Genomic DNA, 18,670 nt, shown 5'->3' on the forward strand with positions numbered 1-18,670 from the left:
ATCAGCTTGAGGGTAGGAAGACTCTGCAGAGGCATCTAGACAGGCTGAATTGATGGACTGAGGCCAATTGTAAGAGGTTCAGCAAGGCCAAGTGCTGAGTCCTGCACTTGGTTGGTCAGAACAACCTCATGCAACTCTACAGGCTTGGGGAAGAGTGGCTGGAAAGCTGCCCAGCGGTAAAGGACCTGGAGGTATTGGTAGATAGCTGGCTGAATATGAGCCAACAGCGTGCCCAGGTGGCCAGGAGGGCCAATAGCATCCTGACTTCTATCAGAAATAGTGTGATGAGTAGGACTAGGGATGTGATTGTCCCTCTGTACTCCGCACTGGTGAGGCTGCAGCTTGAATACTGTGTTCAGTTTTGGGCCCCTCACTACAAGAAAGACATTGAGGTACTAGAGCATGTCCAAAGAAGAGCCACGAAGCTGGTGAGCGGTCTAGAGCACAAGTCTTCTGAGGAGTGGCTGAGGGAACTGGGGTTGTGTGGAGAAAAGGAGGCTAAGGGGAGACCTCATTGCTCTCTACAACTACCTAAAAGGAGGATGTATCAAGGTGGGTGTCGATCTCTTCTCCCAAGTAACAAGTTATGGAACAAGAGGAGACAGCCTCAAGTTGCACCAGGGGAAGTTTAAATTGGTTATTAGGAAGAATTTCTTCACCAAAAGGGTCATCAGGCATTGGAACAGGCTGCCTGGGGGGGTAGTGGAGTCACCATCCCTGGAGGTATTTAAAACATCTGTAGATGCGGTGCTTAGGGACGTGATTTAGTGGTGGACTTGCCAGTGCTAGGTTAATGGGTGGACTCTATGATCTTAAAGGTCTTTTCAAACCTAAGCAATTCTACAATTCTATGATCTTGAACATTTCTCAGCCTTGTTGCCTTTCCAGCTGCCTGTATGCTCACTTTGCTTTTTCTGTTGCTTCCCATCAGTATTGCATGCATCTACAGTCCTGTCATACCTAGAATGATAAAAATAACATTCCTGCTAATTGTAGTATAAATTCTTAATTCTGTCTCACGCCTCAGTTCCCAAGTGATGGACTGGAACAGGGTAAAAGGAACTGCTCTTGTCCCTGCTCTGTCAAACAGGGTATTTTGGCCACGCTTCATCCTATTTTACATGAAGTTAATTTCACAGCAAAACTGTGCTTCTACCTCTTCTGTCAAACAGAGCATATTTAAACCACAGTTCATCCTATTTTACATGAAGCAAATTTCACAGCAGCTCTGTGAAATCCAAATGCCTCTTTCAGAGTTGTCGAACTCAGTGTAGCCACATTCCTACACTACAAAGATGAAATATATTCAAGCAAGATGTCTGGGAAATTGCTACATTGTTAAGCTCAATTTCAAGTCTCACTTCACAAAAATAAACTGAGGGTTCTCATTAATCTGTTCATTATGCCGCTAGTAATGCCTGCTGGAGCAAGTCAGACAGATATAAAGGGTCATTTTGTGTAATTATTGAGCTTAAAAGCCCTGAACGATAGAGGCATTGAAGTACATATTTTGCCTTGTGTTTAGATGCTCACATTTTGAAAGATTCTAATAAGGCAAAAGAAGAAAGAGACTCCAGCTTCACAGATCGGCCTTATTAAGCACAAAGAAGCAAGATTTCACAGAGGGAAACCAGAGTTGTATTCCATTTCAGAGTGTTAGGAGCCTCTCAGAAGCGTGGAAGCTCTGTGTCTAACATTTCATTTGCTAGCTTTTATTTTAGCTGAGTCTAGTTTGATTGAAGAAAGATCTAGCTTCTTTTAAGTTATGTTTCTTAATAGTGATTCGGGATCACAAGAAGGTTTTCACTTTGTTAATTTGTCTTTTCTTTTTTTCCACTTTTACCTTCAGCTCCTTGTGGTTGCTTTTCAGCCACAAGTATGCATGGATCTTTTGAATGAGGCTTGAACAGAGTAGCAAGGAGTTGCAAACTGCAGTGTTTCTTCGTCTCCCTTGAATGTTTTGCCATACACTTATTTCGCTGCAGCTCTACATGTGCCGTATGCATTGAAGTTTTGCTTTGCTCTGTTTTGCTGCGCAGCTAGCATGTTCTCAGCCTTGATGCTGTGCAAGCACTGCTCAGCAGTAGCCAACACACTGGTGTGTTATCAACACCACAGTACTATGAGGGCTGCTGTGGGGAAAATTAACTCCGTCTCAGCCAGACCCAATACATATTCTGTCTTTTGAAAATGTCTGTGCATGTATGCACATACCCACATGCATGCAGGCACCCACACATGCACACTCTCAGCACCTTTATAAATAAATATTACTACAAAAAGGTTATCCAGATTACAGATGTCTCTTGTGAAACTGGCCCATTTATCTGCCTGAGGTAAGAAAGGAATGCCTAATACTCAAACCGTTGTTTTGCAGTTATGTTTGTTTAGTTTGAAATTCATTGTTGCGTAAGATCATCTAATAACCCAATGAACAGGAAATGCCCAAATCTTTCTGAACTAGATGGTAAGTTACTATTTTGTCTGTAGCCCTTTCTTACAGGCAAAGCCATTAAATTTAGCAACTGTTGACATCTCCTTGTATAGTCAGAAGGCCAGTCAGATGTTAACACATCAAATCTAGAGATTTGCCCTGATTAGATTGTTGATATTCAGGTTCTAATTTCATTAAAACTCTGAAAAATATAAATTTTCCTGTGCTGGCCAAAACAAGTATGTTCTTTAGTGTTACAAATATCCTATGTTGAGATACATGCAGTATTAAGCCATTGATTTACTGACAGTAATATTTTTACCAGGACAGATCATATCCATGAATCCCAAAATGGAAGAATTATTGTATCTTTAGGTTTATAGAAGGTAATAGAAGTAAAAGGTGTATTTGTTATTTTTGTCTGTCTTAGTTCACTTTAGTCTCAGATCTAAAATTACTGCAGTCATGGATACAGGTTCAAGTTTTTTTCTAGGCGAGTTTCAGTCTGAGGTTAAAAGGTTTTGTTTTCTGACCTTGAGGTTAATAGATAATTCAGTGTAGTAGCAGAAAGGGTTCATTTTCCTCCCTTCCATTAGCAAACCTTAGTACATTTGTCTTGCTGTTACGAGGAGCACACGCTGATTTACTTTTTTTTCCACTGTTTTATTCTTCTTTGAGGCTGTGGTTCAATTTACTGCATTCCTTGGAGGTTTGACATGTCAATTAGATGTTATCGACAGTAATAGAAGGGCGGTTGCTGTAAATGTGAAGTTTTTATGAGTGGGCCATGAAATCACACCCAAGGGATTGTAAGAGAGAAGTGCGATAAATACAATGTTAGTCTACACGCTGCAAAGGAACTGATTAATAGGGAGCATGATTCTTTCTCATATCTCTAAAAATATTGGTTTATATGCTGATAATCAACTATCCCATTTGTATGAAAAGTTGTATAATAAAAATAGCTTACAATCTGTTGTAGGATTATGGGAGGAAGAAGCCTTCAAAGTTAAAAGCAGGTTGCTAGTTTTATTACTGGGTATGTTAATGAGTTGAATGGCTTTTCGTATCTTTGCTATCTCCATGAACATGAGGAGCTGTAACTATTGGTAATGAGCAAGCACAACGAAACCAATTCAGCCTCTAGGACTGTGCATGCTCGTCTTCTGCTTGTATGCTCTGCTGCACACAGAAGTATGTAAGTTAGATGAACTCATGGGTCAAGTTACTCAAGTTCACAGCCTTCATCGGATCACTGCCATCCCCCAAGGGTGTCTGTGTAGATACTACATGCACAGTTCTTGACACGGCATAGAAATTTGACTCATGGCATTCTGCCAGACAGTTGCCAGCAAATTGCTAATAATTTAATTTTGTGTAAGATTTTTAAATATAAACTGTGTTTCTGGGAGTACTGAAAAATAACCTGTTGGAATTGAAAAAAAATGTGTGAGCTAGCTAAATGATATGACTACATGGCTTATACAGTGCAAAAATGCCACTGGATTCTTACATTGGCACGTGGATATATTGAAAATTGGTTGCTACATTTAGTTAGAAAAATAATCACTACATTCAGTTTTACCATTGCTAGATTTGACTGTATTTTAACATTTTCTTTATGTAATATTTTCTCTAAAACAGCAAATATGTCAGTACTGAAGCTGTGAAAGCAGGAATTACTCTAAGGAGTCTTTGTATTAGAAGCAAAGATGTCAGAAAGTCGGTGTAGACTTCATTAAATCTATTTTATGTCAGAGTTTTTATTCTAATAAGTGTGCTTTATCCAGCTCACATTTGGTTTCTACAATAAATTATATAAAATAAAACACAGCAGTTCAGTGAAGTGTTCTTACAGAGGACAGATATTTTGTTTGGATTGGTGGGAGAGACCAATCACATTTGACAGGCAGAATAGATGGAAACTCAGTTTAAGGTCTCAGTTTTTCAGTTGAGGTAGACGGGGGTAGAACTGCACTTAATTTGATTTTAATTTAAAAAGCAAAGTATAGATGACCTTTGATTCCTCACAATATTTCTTTCTCATACTTTGTCTTCCCTCTCAGTGGCTTGGGAGGCTGGATGGAAAGTGGGTGGCTGAGCCAGCTACCCAGTTTGACTTGTGTGCTTTATGGCTCTGTCTCTCTGAATTAGTATGTTAAATTACAGCTTTAACAGGAGAGGGAGTATTGCTTCATTTTATTTAGTATTGTTATGGTGGAAAACATGCTTTTAATAGGCAATTTATAAAGTAGCTGTAGACCTTTTTGATATTTTCTAAAGAAAAATGTCTCCGTAACAATAACTCTTATAGCATTTTTAATGCATGCTTCTGTCTTTCCATGCATCAGTCTGGTGACTGTACTGACGTAAAGACACCACAACTCTTCTTTGCTTTTCCTGTCATCTGCTTTTACAAATATCCCCTCGCTATTCCATCGTAATGAATGCTGTATTTCATTTTTTAAAAAACTGTAGTCACAGCTGAAAAGGTCCACATCCAAATAAGCTAAGTAGTTTTGTCACTTAGTATAGAATGAGGCTTGTGTGGACAAGCATTAGAAAGCAAAAGGGAAGTTACTTTCTGGTAATTCACATTTTTCAGGGTGTGTTGTTTATTTCCACATTTGCTTCCAACTCTGCTTTGCTTTTCTTCTTGGAGTGACGAACAAAAAATGAAGGTTGTGTGTCACCTTGAGAAGTGAGGAGACACAATGTGCATGCACAAAATGTACATGGTTAGCCTAAAGCAAGCCATGATTTGAGTATGGTATGGTTATTACAGCTTGATGAACATTAGTTACATGTAACAGCTTTCTCTTTTGTCTTACATCTTTGGCCTGAACTTGCTTTCAGCTGTAATGAGTGCTGTTCTGGTGATCTCACAGTGTGATGGTATTCTGCAGTGCCAGTGGCTCATTAGAAAACCTCAATAAAAGATAAGCTTCCACTTCTTTCTTACTTTGTTCTTTCTGGAAAAGAAGGAAAAAACAGGGAAGGGTCACTATTTATATCCTATTATATGTAATAAATCTGTAGAAAGATAGCAGCTTTTCGTAGAAATAACTAGGCAAGGATTCCAAATGCTGAGAAAAGCCATTAAATCTCTAAGAGGTGAATTGCTATTTTGGAGCTAAGGATAGCTTAAGCAATAGCAAGCCATTGTTATAATTTACCTGGCCATCAGTATTTCTTGCATTCTTCTTGCAGTAGCCTAATAAAGGATGGGACAGGAAGAAACATGAAAGCGGAGGGGTTCCTAATGATTTTCTTCTTCCTCTGAATAAAATATGGTGAAGAGATTGCAGGATGAACAAAGCCATTGAGTTTTCAGTGATAGCTGTTGCTGTTGGAGAGATGAAAGCACTGGGCCCAAGAGTCTGTTTATATGTTTGAGGAGAGAAAGTGGTTTTCATTGCAAGGAGCTCTAAGTGAAACAGACAGAGTCAGAGAATAAGAGAGCAAAAAGATAATTATCTAAATTATGCTCAGGCTGTTACAGAAGATGAATATAGTTAAAATGTAATTAAATATGACAGGCTCACAGGATGCAAGCATGGCTTTGGAATGCTAATCATCAATTAGTGCATCTCCTTAGGGGAGCTGGGCAGAACGAGAGAGTTAGAAGTCAGGTGGCTGAGGTGAGATGTAGGCTGTTAAATAAAACACTGTAGGACTGTAACAAGGCTAATTTATTTCGGAAAATGGAGCTGAGGTATCAGGAGACCTTTGCTAGCCAAACAACTTATGGTGCTGCATTTCTGCTTGAGGACCCTGATATAAAACTGAGTAGGCTGCTAGTCCCAAGTCTTCTCTTAGAGATGTAAACCTCAGCTTGAGGTAGTGATTATTGCTGTTGTGAAAGTGATGTCCAGGCCTGCTGCAGATTGAGCAGGAAATCTAAAATGAATCAACCAGCAAGACAGGTGTGAAAGCAGGAAAAAAAAAAAAAAAAGATCAACACTTCTTGAATATTTAAAAAAGCTAAGCCCTTAAAAAAATCAGTTTGTTATAGTGTCACTAATAAGTACAGCTTAGTACTTATTACAGTACTTAGTACAGAAAGTCCAAAGACAACAATGTCATTTTATGGGAGAAGTAAGTTCTGGTAGTTTCTTTATGACCATGCCCTAGGTAAAGAGTATCTAATCCCAGACCAAAAATTAGGTGCTTTTGATATGTTTTAATGCTGCTGTTCCTGGGATACAGTGACTTACGTATGAATCAGTACCAGTGCTATGTATAAAGTTTGGAGGAAGTTTCTGTAAAGACCATCAAAAGCTATTTTGAGGATAGAAAGAGTAGCTCTTGTGAGGAAAGTATAAAAGAAGCACATGCGTGTGGCATGACTACACAAATAGCATATTTTGCAAAATAAAATTTGTACAGAGAAACAGAAATTATTACAGTAGTACCAGAAGAGAGAACTAGTAGTAAAAAAAGATTATTTAAAAGAATCTTAAGGCTTACCTATGATGTCTTTAATTTAATTGAGGAACAACACAGAACAATTGTTATGGCTTGATACATAAATAGAAGTCTTACTGAATTTGTTGTGTCAGCAAAAAAAAAAGAGGGCAGATATGCCTTGATAATGTTCTGTCAGTAATCTCTCCCCATATGGGTGTAGTTACACTGCATAAATTATCTCCTTGCTGCATAATTATATCTGTACTGGACAGGTATGCTTTGTATACATCGATGTTCTCAAATGTAGTGTTTTCAGTCGAAGTCAGTGCAACTTTCTAGTGAAGAAGGTTTGCCTTCATTATTTCAAAAGTGACTTTTTCCAGATCCATTTGGGTTGTTTTCTACTTTGATTTTTCCTTTTTGCTAAGGAAATAAGAAACCTAATTTTCTCATTATTCCATCAAGTACTAATTTGCTAGTGGCAATATTCTTGAATTTTAATAACTGTACTACAAAATGTCTATAATTTTGATTTTCCTTTTCCAATGCGTAAGGAATAAAATGGATACATACCAGACCAGTAAATATTCTTAGGGCCAAATTTATTGAAAATCCTATCTCCCTTCAAGTCTCACATTCTCAATAATTTTTTTTACTGTTTTCTGTCATGTTTTAATTTCATTTAAAGGGTAATTATAATCCAATCCTAATAACAGCGTTGTGGCAGAAAGTAAGGACTTGTAATGCAATGGGAAGTGGAAGAACTTAGGAGCTTCCTGGAGGAGCTGATCTTAGAGGTGTGTTGTCAAAAGGATCTTTGGAGGCTTTTTTCTCAACCTCTCTTAATACCTATCATGTTCTTCAGCTGTATTCCTGAACAGACACATCAGCTTCGTTGTTGTCACTTCATACAACAGGCAGTGGCATTTACTGCCATCTTTGGAAAATCTACGCTGAACTCTTGCAGTGTGTATCTGACCGGTGCTCAGAAGTACTACAAGTAATTACAGTCACTTATATTCTATTCTATGATCTTTAATTAACCTATTTTCTTGTGACAGAATACAAACTCTACCTTGGAGGCTAGGAAGGCATAGGCTGGTCTTAATAGCTTCTTTAGGATTTTAAACTCTCTTATTTCAAATAGCTTTAGAATATTTTCCAAATCAGTAGATAGAGAAATCTGATTTTTACATCATCATTCTCCTTGCATAAAGTGCGTGCATGTAAATGCAAAATCATATGCGTAATGCAAACCATGGCAGTACTGCATTATGAGAAGCAGTGTTGCAGTCGTCTTACTGTCCCAGCCACTCATCATTGGGACTCTACTTCAACGTAGCAAATTATGTTTGGCCATGAAGATTAACTGACTGGCTATACTAGAGTAATATGAGAAGGAAACTCAAGAAGAATTGTTCTCCTTTTTAGGAAAAAAAAATGTTTAAATAATAGCAATCTTTCAGACCTTGAGACGGTCAACAAAATCGTCCATTCTCATTTTATATTTTATTTAGAACTTGAAGAAACAGCCTGAGCTGTAAAGTAAGGAGGATATAGCCACGTAAGGATATAAATAAACCATGCCATTAGACAGATAACTGCTGTACCTCTGAGACCTGACACAGACCTCACCTTTCTATTATGATGAGTAACTCTAATTACATCCATTACTTCATGCAGTAATACCAGTAAACTACTTGAAATCAGGTCTTGATTGGGCTCATAATCTTCTTTAAGCAAATATAACCTGCCAGCAGTGATAAAAGTAGTAGTCAACTAAATTAAACCCAGAAATGCTATGTTTGTGACAGAGATTTTCCTGCTAAGGGAAAATTCAAGTGCCTGAGTCTACTGATGGTGAGTGGTATTTTATTCCAGTTTTGCTTTGGTCCTTTATTTCTTATATGAACAATTCTGAACACATTCAGGAAAAGTATCCAATGTTTTTCTTCTGTAGTGAGTTAATCAAGTTATACTTTACTACATTTTATTTTTGAAGCCTTCTGTGATAGAGTCTAGTTTTGCTAAAAAGTTAAATTCTTTAGCTAACTTTCAAGTTTTATGAATATAAAATCATTTAAATTCTGATGTGTTCAAGTACTACCTTAGTGTAGTGGAAAACTGACATCAAACTGAAAGCTCTGCTTCCTGTTATTCTTCTTGCTTCTTCTGTTTAACTGTCAGTGTGTTCTGTAAGCACAATGGTGTGGTAGGAATTGGTGTTCTTTTCCTGCTGTGTATTAGGCTACTTGAGGTGGTGTTGTACCTCACCAAGATCAGGAGAGTATGAATGGGGAAGGAATGTTACAGTGGTCCCAAATCTACCTCTAGTGTCTCAGGCTAGCCCAAAAAGTTACAGTCTGCCTCGGCAGGGGTGATCTGCTCTCCCTACGGCCTCTGTGTCAGGACAGGGAGATGCAGACAGCCTGAACAGCAAAGAATGCTTCATGTCACTCTGGAAGGACCTTGGCCCACACAAGGGAAGCCTGGCTCCTCTGCCTCCACTGCTCTACTTATAGAGTGGGAAGAGTTTATCCGAGTTTTTGGGTGAGGTGTTTTTGCTACAGCTGTAATTTTCTTTACCCGAACTCAGATGTTTTCTCATGCGTAGTTAACAGATGAACACATTTACTTTTCTTTACCTGATCTTTTGTTTATCTAATACAGTCAATTTTATTCAAGGATTATAGACTTTGATTCAGTTTTTTTATTTTCTTTTGCCATTTTCAGCAACAGTATAAGTATTATTCCTGCATACAAAACATGGTGGTATAAGGTATGTATGAACACACATAAGCAGAGTTAAGGCACTTAAAAATAAAAATGAACAAGGAGTACTGGAAATTCAGCTGATGAAAAGTGTTTATTTGTCCTATTAAGTGATAATACATACTGTCACTTGAATGGATTCTCTGTATGTTTTACTGCGAGCTGTTGTGACAGTGTTTAATATTTGTATGTCTTTCTGGACTGTTTTGTAGATCCTGGCAAACAATCACTTTTGATAAGCAGCCTGCATCTTTTATCAGAATAGTCGGAACTCATAACACAGCGAATGAGGTAAGGAACTTTTAAGAAAACCTATATTCTTCATGAGCATACAACAGCACAGTTTTTCATATCTTACAGTGACATTGATAATGCCTTCTAAAATGGACTTCATTTTTTTTTTTTTTGCTCTAGCTATCTAGCAAAATAAGAATGAATGCGTTTCTTATTTGAGTATTTGTGAACTGTGTTATCATCTTCCCAGACTCTCTAGAGTCGAAGGGCTGTTGTCACTGTCAGGGATATTTTGGAGTTTTACAAAGTACAGTAAACAGTTCCTGGTTTTGAGCTTTGCACAGTGCCATCAAACATTCCTGTCGCATCTGGTTTTAAATTATTCCTTATTTTGTTGAATGATGAAAATACCATTTTGGTGCACTAGAGAAAGGCGTATAGTCTCAGATTACTTGGTTTTATCACCTTTACATTATCTTCTGAATGAATAAAACATAAGAAGAGTCTCATTCCTCATAATAAAATCTTATTTGCATAAGATTCTCTTATAATTAATTTTCATATCTAGTAAATCAGTTATCAGTAAATCACTGGCCAAACCAGGAGATTTCTTTCAGTTCATTTTATACAGAAAAAATATGTTTTACCCTAACTGATCAAGTGCAACATCATCCTGTTTTTCTATACTTCTGCTTCTGTCTTTCATAATTGTTGTGTATTGTCTCAGATAAAGTCCAGATCTTACAGTTTACTTCAGGGGAACAATTCACAGTATGTGAATTTAGGAATATATGCAAATCTTTGTGAGATTAGGACTTTATATAGTGAGATGATAAGACGTACCAAGAGCTGCTGCTTCTGTGTATGCATGCGTGTCTGCATCCCACGTGTGATGTTTCTTTGGTAAGGCATTGAAAGAATGGTCGAATGTCATTGTTTGTGTCCAATTTTAGAGCAGTTATTGCCCACGTAGGCACCATCAGATGTCACCAGTAGTTGTCAGCACACAGTTGACCAATAAACTGAACTCGGAATACCAATTAATTTATTCTTTTCTAAGCACTCTCTCTTGTGGTGTATAGTTCAGTCTTAATTAGTGGGTTCTCAGAAATACGTAGTGAGAAGCTGCCTCCAGGGTTGTTGTACATGCATGAAAGAGGCTTTTTCCATTAGCGAGCCATATGGACAGTCCTGTTTGCTCTCACGCCATTCTCTGTAAGTTCTCATCTCTTTATTAAAAAAGAATGAGGTGCATTGTGTAAATTTAGTAAATCAGCCTGTAAGAAATATTATCCTCCAACTTTTAATTCTTAAAGGTTACTTTAAGCCCTGAAGAGTAATAGGCCTTTAAACATAATTCTAATTTCACATTGGTTACCATTTTCAAGAAATTTAATATCCTGGGTAGTTTTTTATGTGGAGCATCGTGTAACTATAGTGAAGATCAGTATGTGCAAATGAAGGTTACAGGTATCCAGTTATAGGTCTTCTCCCTCTTTTTTTTTTTTCTTTTAAAATCTGTACACCACACACTTGGTTTTTTCTTTGAAACAATTTATTTCTCCTAAAGCTTATAGAGGAGGAACATTATTAGAATGCACATATTACTAACTTACATTGGTTTGATATATATTAAACAGATGATCTATTATATTTTGTCATAAAGTTTCATTTTCCAAAGAATGCAGTAAGGTATTTTTAATACAATGAATTTAAATAATAACACTGTGATAAAAAAATCTTAGTTTACTTTGGAGTTGATAGAGCTCAGTAGTCTCTTCAGTAAGAACACAAGCAGTTTCTAGAATTATTTACCTACAGATGGTTGTATTTTATATTAAAAAAAAAAATTATTTTAAACAAAAGATGCTAATAGCAGCATGTTCTCATCAAAGAGTTTTAATGTAACACTCCATACTTCTTCTACCAACATATACCTTTGAACTCGAAAGCACAATTTGCATGCTTCCAAGGGGATGCGTTGATTTTTGAAGTTGCAAAAAATCCCATAAAATTTCTCCATTTTGTGAGTGTTTTCATCTTTTAAACTCATCTTTTCCTTTGCCATGTTTTTCAACTGTTGAAAGACATAATGTTCACTTTTTTTTTTTTTGACCTGGCATTTGATTTTTGTGTGTGTGTGCTGAAATATGATAGCAGTGTAACTTTTTGTTTTCATGAGCTTCCAGACATCCTACTTTTAGAAATAAAGGGATTATTTTTTCCTTAGACCTTGTCTTCATTTATTTGTCAGAGAGGTCACTTGATACTTTGATGGTTTGAGTTTTATCTTGTTATTCCTCTCCACTATTACTGACCTGGAAAGGACACCGAGTTGCTAATGTGCGAGCTTTATCTTACAAATTACTGCACCAGTGTATATGTACTTGGCCTTCCTCCTTTCTATGTCAGACCTTCCTTAAAATATCCATGAGAAGTATAACATGCCGTTGATCAGAGAATGATGCTGCACTGTCATCTCTGCCCTTTGAGAGAAACACACACAGGATTGTTTGTTTTAGTAATACTGCTCTGACATATGTAATTCCAATATTGAATGAAGCAGATTAGCTCAATTATACTTCTCTGTCCTCTGCTTCTTTCACAAGCTGTAATCTGTATGTTAAAGTGGCAGAGTAACTGAAAATGATGTTCTAAATCACAGGCTTGTTAATGTTGAGAGAAGCCTTGAGAATTTAGTATGAAAGAATCAGTAAAAATGAAAGTTACAATTTAAGAATTGGATACTTCAGACTTTTTAGAGTAATATCAGCTAAATTTCACTGGAAACCATACTGTATTTTAAAAAGCATTCATCACTAGATAAAGCAGAGTTTTAAATGAGAAATAATATTGGTATAGGATACAGTAGAAATATGGAATCTTCTGACTTGGAGACCTCCATCTCATTCATTAGACTGTGCTGCTGTTCAAGGAGAGCAGTGTGTTACAGAGGTGCACTGATGAGATAGTGTTCTAATAGTCTAATAGTGTTCTCTGCAAATCCTGGTGCTGATAAGTGCATCTGGAAAAATGACAATACTTTTGACAGTTATTTTAAAAACATAGGAATGGGATGAGTATAAAAGGGACTTCTCAAGACGTGTAACTGAATGCAAAAAATTAACTTCTCAAGAACTGTAACAGATGGAAAGAATTCACGCTACCATAGAAATTAGTTCGGCTTTAGGAAAAAACTCCCCAGAAGAAATGCAGAGAAAAACCATTTTGTGCACCTATATATGTGTGGATATGGGTGTAGATTTGTAATCTGTTCGTATGCGTATGGTTAAAGGCATAGCGACACATCTTTATGTGAGCATGTGTGTATATATAGAAATATAAACATTCATCGCTATGTGTCTGCATAAAAAACTGCAAGAATTCTTACACCGAGAAACACAAGAAAATATAAAGGGGATTTAAAAAACAGTGATTGTGAATATTTTTTTATTCATTTCATGTATGCTGTCAGAATTTGAATTAACTAGCTACCTCCTCAGAAGAGACATGGGGCTATTGCAGACACGTCATTGTGGACATTTGCTCAGTGTGCACTTGAGGAGGGATGGTCAAAAAGAATAGTAGGATTTTTGATTGTATTGAAGAAAGGATAGAAAATACAATATTCTGTAGTCTTGTATGAATATGTAGTATACCTAGGTTTTGTTTATGTTATTTTGCCCAAATTAACTTGAAAGGGTCTGGGAAAAGACAGTTAAGATTATAAGAGATAACTTTTGTGAGAAGAACTTTAAAAACATGATCTACTTGCAAGAAGAATGATAGAACTTGTCATAAAAGCATACAGAATGAGTTAAAACAATAATTTTAAAATTTACTTTTTAATATTCATCAAGCTTGAGCTATAAAACTGCAATACATGGAAAAAATAGTAAATTTTAAATCAGTATAAGAAAATATTTATTTGTTTAGTGTGTAGCAAAGCTGTGCAATTCATAGCAATAAGAAATCATGTGCAAAGAAGTTCTGTAACAATTTTAAAGAATTCCTCCCCCTTCTTCCAGGCACTTCAAGAACAAGTACAAGTAAGCGTAAGTAAAGTAGAAAATAAATTGGAAAAAAATGCTTAAATAGACGATCCTCTTGCTCTAAGATACAGTCACCTGTACAGTGGTGCCAGGTATTCTTTGAAAATCAGAAAATTATCACTGTTTGAAATGGAATATTTCATCTGATGAAGCAGGAGCCTCCTTGGACACTCTGAATGCCATTCTGCATATTCCAGGATATGTCTGTAGAGCTGCCATTGCTGTTACAGCAGAGGGCAATCTTGAATTAGAATGAAATTGGTAATGATTTAAATTTCATTTCTAGTGTGTATGAACATTCAGTCTTTTGAGGAATTCATTAGATCATAAGATACGTTTAAGACAATATAATTGTTGTTGTTATCCAATAGTGTGTAGTAGATATTTATGCTACTTGACAAATAAAAAAATAATTTACAAGTATCTCTATCCAATTTGGAACCATATTTCTGATTTTTAGTGCCACATGTAAAGGTTGATATAATTTGAAGGCCTTCTCTTGCTCCGCTTGTGTCACTTTATGTTTATGGCCTATGGATAGATGTTTTTGACCTCATGATGGAACTTTCTAATTTGACTAAGTACTTTGGCACTGTTCTGACCTGCATACTTTCATATAGACCTAGAATCATAGAATAGTTAGGGTTGGAAGGGACCTTCGAAGGTCATCTAGTCCAACTTCATCTCACTTTGATTATGCTTTTGCCAACATTTAATTGTTTTGCTTTGTCTTCATTTTTTGTTCTCTCCAGGTGTTTCACTGTGTGCATTTTGAGTGCCCAGCACAAAACAGTGCCCACAAGGATGAGAGTAGTAAGGAAGTGGCAACAACAGAGATGGGGACTGGTGGACAACAGCTTGTTTCTCGCCCTGTTCGAGCTGCAAGCACTAGTTCCCTGCATTCCCCTCCTGGATCCACCTCGCGTTCACATGCTCACCAACCGTAAAGGAGATTGAAAAGGAGCTTTTTCAGCTCCGCTGACGTTGTGTAAAATTATTCAGAACCTTCTTGTGCTGGCACCTTTTCTGTCTTTTTCTCTGTGAACAAAGGGGACCATGTCTGAAAGCTGAAATGCTGAAATGGAAAAGGCTTTTCCCAAGGACATGAAGAGACTGCTTCACTCTCCTCAGTTTGTTCAAATCAGGCTGGTCTCCGAGGGGGGAGAAAATAGATCTTCAATCTTCATCAAGTTCCCCGTTAACACCCTACCTCTCTAATCTAACCAAGGCAAGGAGAACAGAAGAAAATAAAAGGCAGAGCTACAGTGGAAATCTAAAATGACTCAAGCAGAATGGAAGGCATATGAAATAAATATTTCTTCCCTGAAGGCTTCTATTAGCAAAGAAAATGCTTATGGAACACATCAGTCCAGAATATATGTTATTTTTAAGTTATTCTTCATTCATATTCTTTTGTAACTAGTAATCTGTTTTCTGAATTGTTTTGACTCTGTATTCAACTTTGGCTTTTATTTTTGGCTGTAGCAAATGCTGTGCAGTAGATTAAGGAAATATCAAACATGTTTACCTGCTGAGATGCAAATTCCCTCATTCATCAGTGGGATCACAAGAAAAGCCTTCATGATATCAACAAACTAATTAATGGATGCTATATTAGTCTTGACCTTAGTTGACTTTTCAAAGTACAAAATTGTTATTTATTACATTCAAAAAGGACATTCCTAAACCAAGCATCCGTCTTGAAGAAAAACATATTTTTCAATCTTGAGGATAATTACTTAAATTTTACCTATATTTCTCAGAAAACTCGCAACAGATCATGAAAAATGTTTGGTGTAGAAAAGTGGAACTGCATCTGGTCACTGACAGGCAGTTGTTTAGAATACAAAAAGAAAAATTTTCAGATACTTACTTTTTTTCCAACAAGAAAAATGTTTGACAGTCTGAAGCTAAAAATTCAAAGGCCATGTGTCCATAAACTTTTCTCATAATCTTCATAAAACATGATACTACAGTGTTTCCACACTGATGATGATGCAGTCTCTTACTGTCCAGATCTATGTGACTTTTAGGAAGAGCTCCATGTTGGTATTTCAGTATGGAATAAAGCGATTTTGTATTAAGAGAAACACAGATGTAATTGGCAAAATTGATTAGAAGGGTGGTTATTCCTCACAAAGTATATTATACTGAAATGTCAGCTATCCAGTTTTATGAACTTGGAATTTCCTGTAGTGACAAATAGCCTTGTCAGAAAGAAACAAAGCTAGTGTAGAATAAATACGGTTTTCCTTTGCATAACCATAGTGATAAAATGAGTTATATCAACATAGCAAATAGTATGTTAATTTATTACACTACTTAATTTGAAAGAATTTCCCTGTTGGATACCGGTTGTGCTAAAAACAGGAAGAAATATAACAAGTGGTAGCAATGAATCAGTTGAAACTTCAAAGGAGAAAGCTTCCTTTTTCTTCTTTCAAATAAAATTGATTAGGCTTTATCAATAATATTGTAGTATTTTTCATTGCCAAATTGCAGTTGAATTCTGGCATTTGCATATAGCCTCTTCCCTTCCCACTGCTGTCTTCTGACTTGTGAATGTCTGTGGGTGAAGATGCATGCCCATTGTGTTACAGGTGGCTGGTAATGTGTGCCATGGCTGGCCCAGGTGGTCTGGAGTTCTGAGGCAGGATACTGCTCGTGCTGGCCAGCACCGAGGCTGGGGTGTTGATTACTTTCTGGCTTAACAGTCTTGGGAGCATGAAAGAATTGAGACCAGCTACTGGGGACGCAACTCTCATGTTTAAGTATAGTCCAAAAATACAGTGGTATGGTTTTTTTTCCTTTGGAAAGTAAAACCAGAAAACTTTCCTATTCTGATTGTAGTCCATGCTGGAACTACTGAGATGCATGGAGCATGTCTTGTCTTTGGTAGATAAGTCCTTCCGTGTCAGTGGTGGTATTTCTTTGCAGTTTAATCAAACAAGTTTGCTTTTCTTAAGCTGTGGATAAGCAAAAAGCGTAACTTCCTAGCTGTTAGTCTTTAGTAGTCACCATTGTAGAGAATGTTTAAAAAAAAAAAAAAAAGAAAATAAGTTTGTGCCAGCTGTTCTGAGTCTAGGCTCTCAGAGAAGGAACAGAATTTTCAATTTGTTATCTTTGATGTGCACAATTAATTTTTATGATACAAATAAGTCTTGTAGATTATAACCTACTGCAAATCCTTTTTATCTTGTCGTATGACTCACTGTTGAACAGAAATGTCTATTTATTTCCCATGACATTCACTCTCTGCCAAGAATCTGAATGAACAGATCTGAGAGATTCCCAAAGCAAAAACTATCAGGTCCCATAGACTCTCCAGTTCCTCACCCCCAAAAATCAATCAAAATAAAAATCATACAGGTGAATGGAAATTTTTAGCATTAGACTGATTCTCAGTCACACATGGCCTTTCTCTCAGTCTATATTTTCTTCTGTTAGAGTTACTCTTAGAACCTGTCACTGAGGTGAGTCCAGTGTGATCACAGAGCTCCCAGGCTTTTAAGATAAGCCCTGCCACAACTTCACATTTTCCAGAGGGAACCCTTTACCTTTGTATTCAAAGAAATAATGTTGAAATGTTTAATGAACCTGAACTCTGCTTGATCTTCTAACACTACCCACCAACAAGCACTCGTAATACCTGTATTGCCTAGTGTAGGTCTCTGTCTGAAACATTGTGTCAGCAAGTATTAATAGGAACAAAGGAAGATATCACACAGAACTGATTTGTGGTTTGGTGTGAATGTTCTCATTCTTTTTAATTATTGTCTATATTTATTGACTCCCAATTTCAGAGGTAGTTCTTATATTCTTCTGAATTTTTATTTTTTTTTCCTTTTAGTGGAAATAAATTGTGCTGTTATGGCTTAATATCAGAGTTTATCAGACTGATTAAATACTATAATTATTCAGAACTGTGTTATCACTTACATTCATATTTTATTTGCAACAGGGGTAGAGCAGAACTGACCAGGTATTAATTGCTTTCTTGTCAGAAACCTTAAAATAGACGCATTGTTAGATTTCTACATAATAGAACTAACTATATTGTCACTATTGAGACGTTATTTCTATTTAGTACTTTAGCATCTCTACATTCCCCAGGCCTCATTTTCTCAGTTTTTCTTTCATAGGTTGAGTTCAGACTTAGGCTCAACTCATGGAGCTCTACAAATCTCTTTCTAAAAGTCTATTTAATTCACTTATTATAAGTGCATTTAAAATATTTTTATTCACAGAAATGTACAGCCATATACAACTCCTTAAAACTGATGTTATCTGGGAAAATTAATTTCTGAAGTGAGCAAAAACTGTGCAACTGTTTCCAAGCCATTGCCAATCAGCTCTAAAACAAGTTCAAACGGCATGTTAGATGGAATTACAATGAGCAAAGTTAATCAAAGTCTAATTTAAAAGACAACAGAGTGAAACCACTGATTTTGTTAGAGAAGGAACTGTTCTTCATTGCAGTTTCCTTATTTTAGAGATCCATTTCTTTCTTTTTTCCCCATGAAAATAATTTTTTCTTGTTTATTATGACAACTCATGAAAGAGCTCAGTGCTTCTCAACATTACTGAAAAATTCAAATGAATTTAATGCATCTTCATCTTTACTAATGATAACATCAAATTGGAGAATTTACAGTTTAGTATCTGACTTGATGAGAGCTGGTTTCCATGAAAGAAAGCAAAAGATGTCTGTAATTGTTCTACTCTAAATTAAGTTTTACAGCCAAATGCATGTGAGCATCTACTCATT

The 18,670-nt window shown here is 36.5% G+C and overlaps 1 protein-coding gene across 2 annotated transcripts in view; it reads left to right on the forward strand.

The window, feature by feature from the left end:
• BTBD9 (BTB domain containing 9) overlaps positions 1–17,092 on the forward strand; it is a 126,043-nt gene extending 108,951 nt beyond the window's left edge. For both annotated transcript variants that reach the window (XM_086745919.1, XM_086745920.1), the window contains exons 11-12: positions 9,829–9,907; positions 14,655–17,092. In XM_086745919.1, the coding sequence (XP_086602045.1) occupies positions 9,829–9,907; positions 14,655–14,849 (274 nt within the window). In that variant the 3' untranslated portion in view covers positions 14,850–17,092. The remainder of the gene's footprint in view (positions 1–9,828; positions 9,908–14,654) is intronic.
• Positions 17,093–18,670: the final 1,578 nt, after the last annotated feature.

The sequence above is a fragment of the Chlamydotis macqueenii genome, chromosome 3 (genome assembly GCF_036417535.1).
Source record: "Chlamydotis macqueenii isolate bChlMac1 chromosome 3, bChlMac1.mat, whole genome shotgun sequence".
In the NCBI taxonomy this organism is placed as follows: Eukaryota; Metazoa; Chordata; class Aves; order Otidiformes; family Otididae; genus Chlamydotis; species Chlamydotis macqueenii.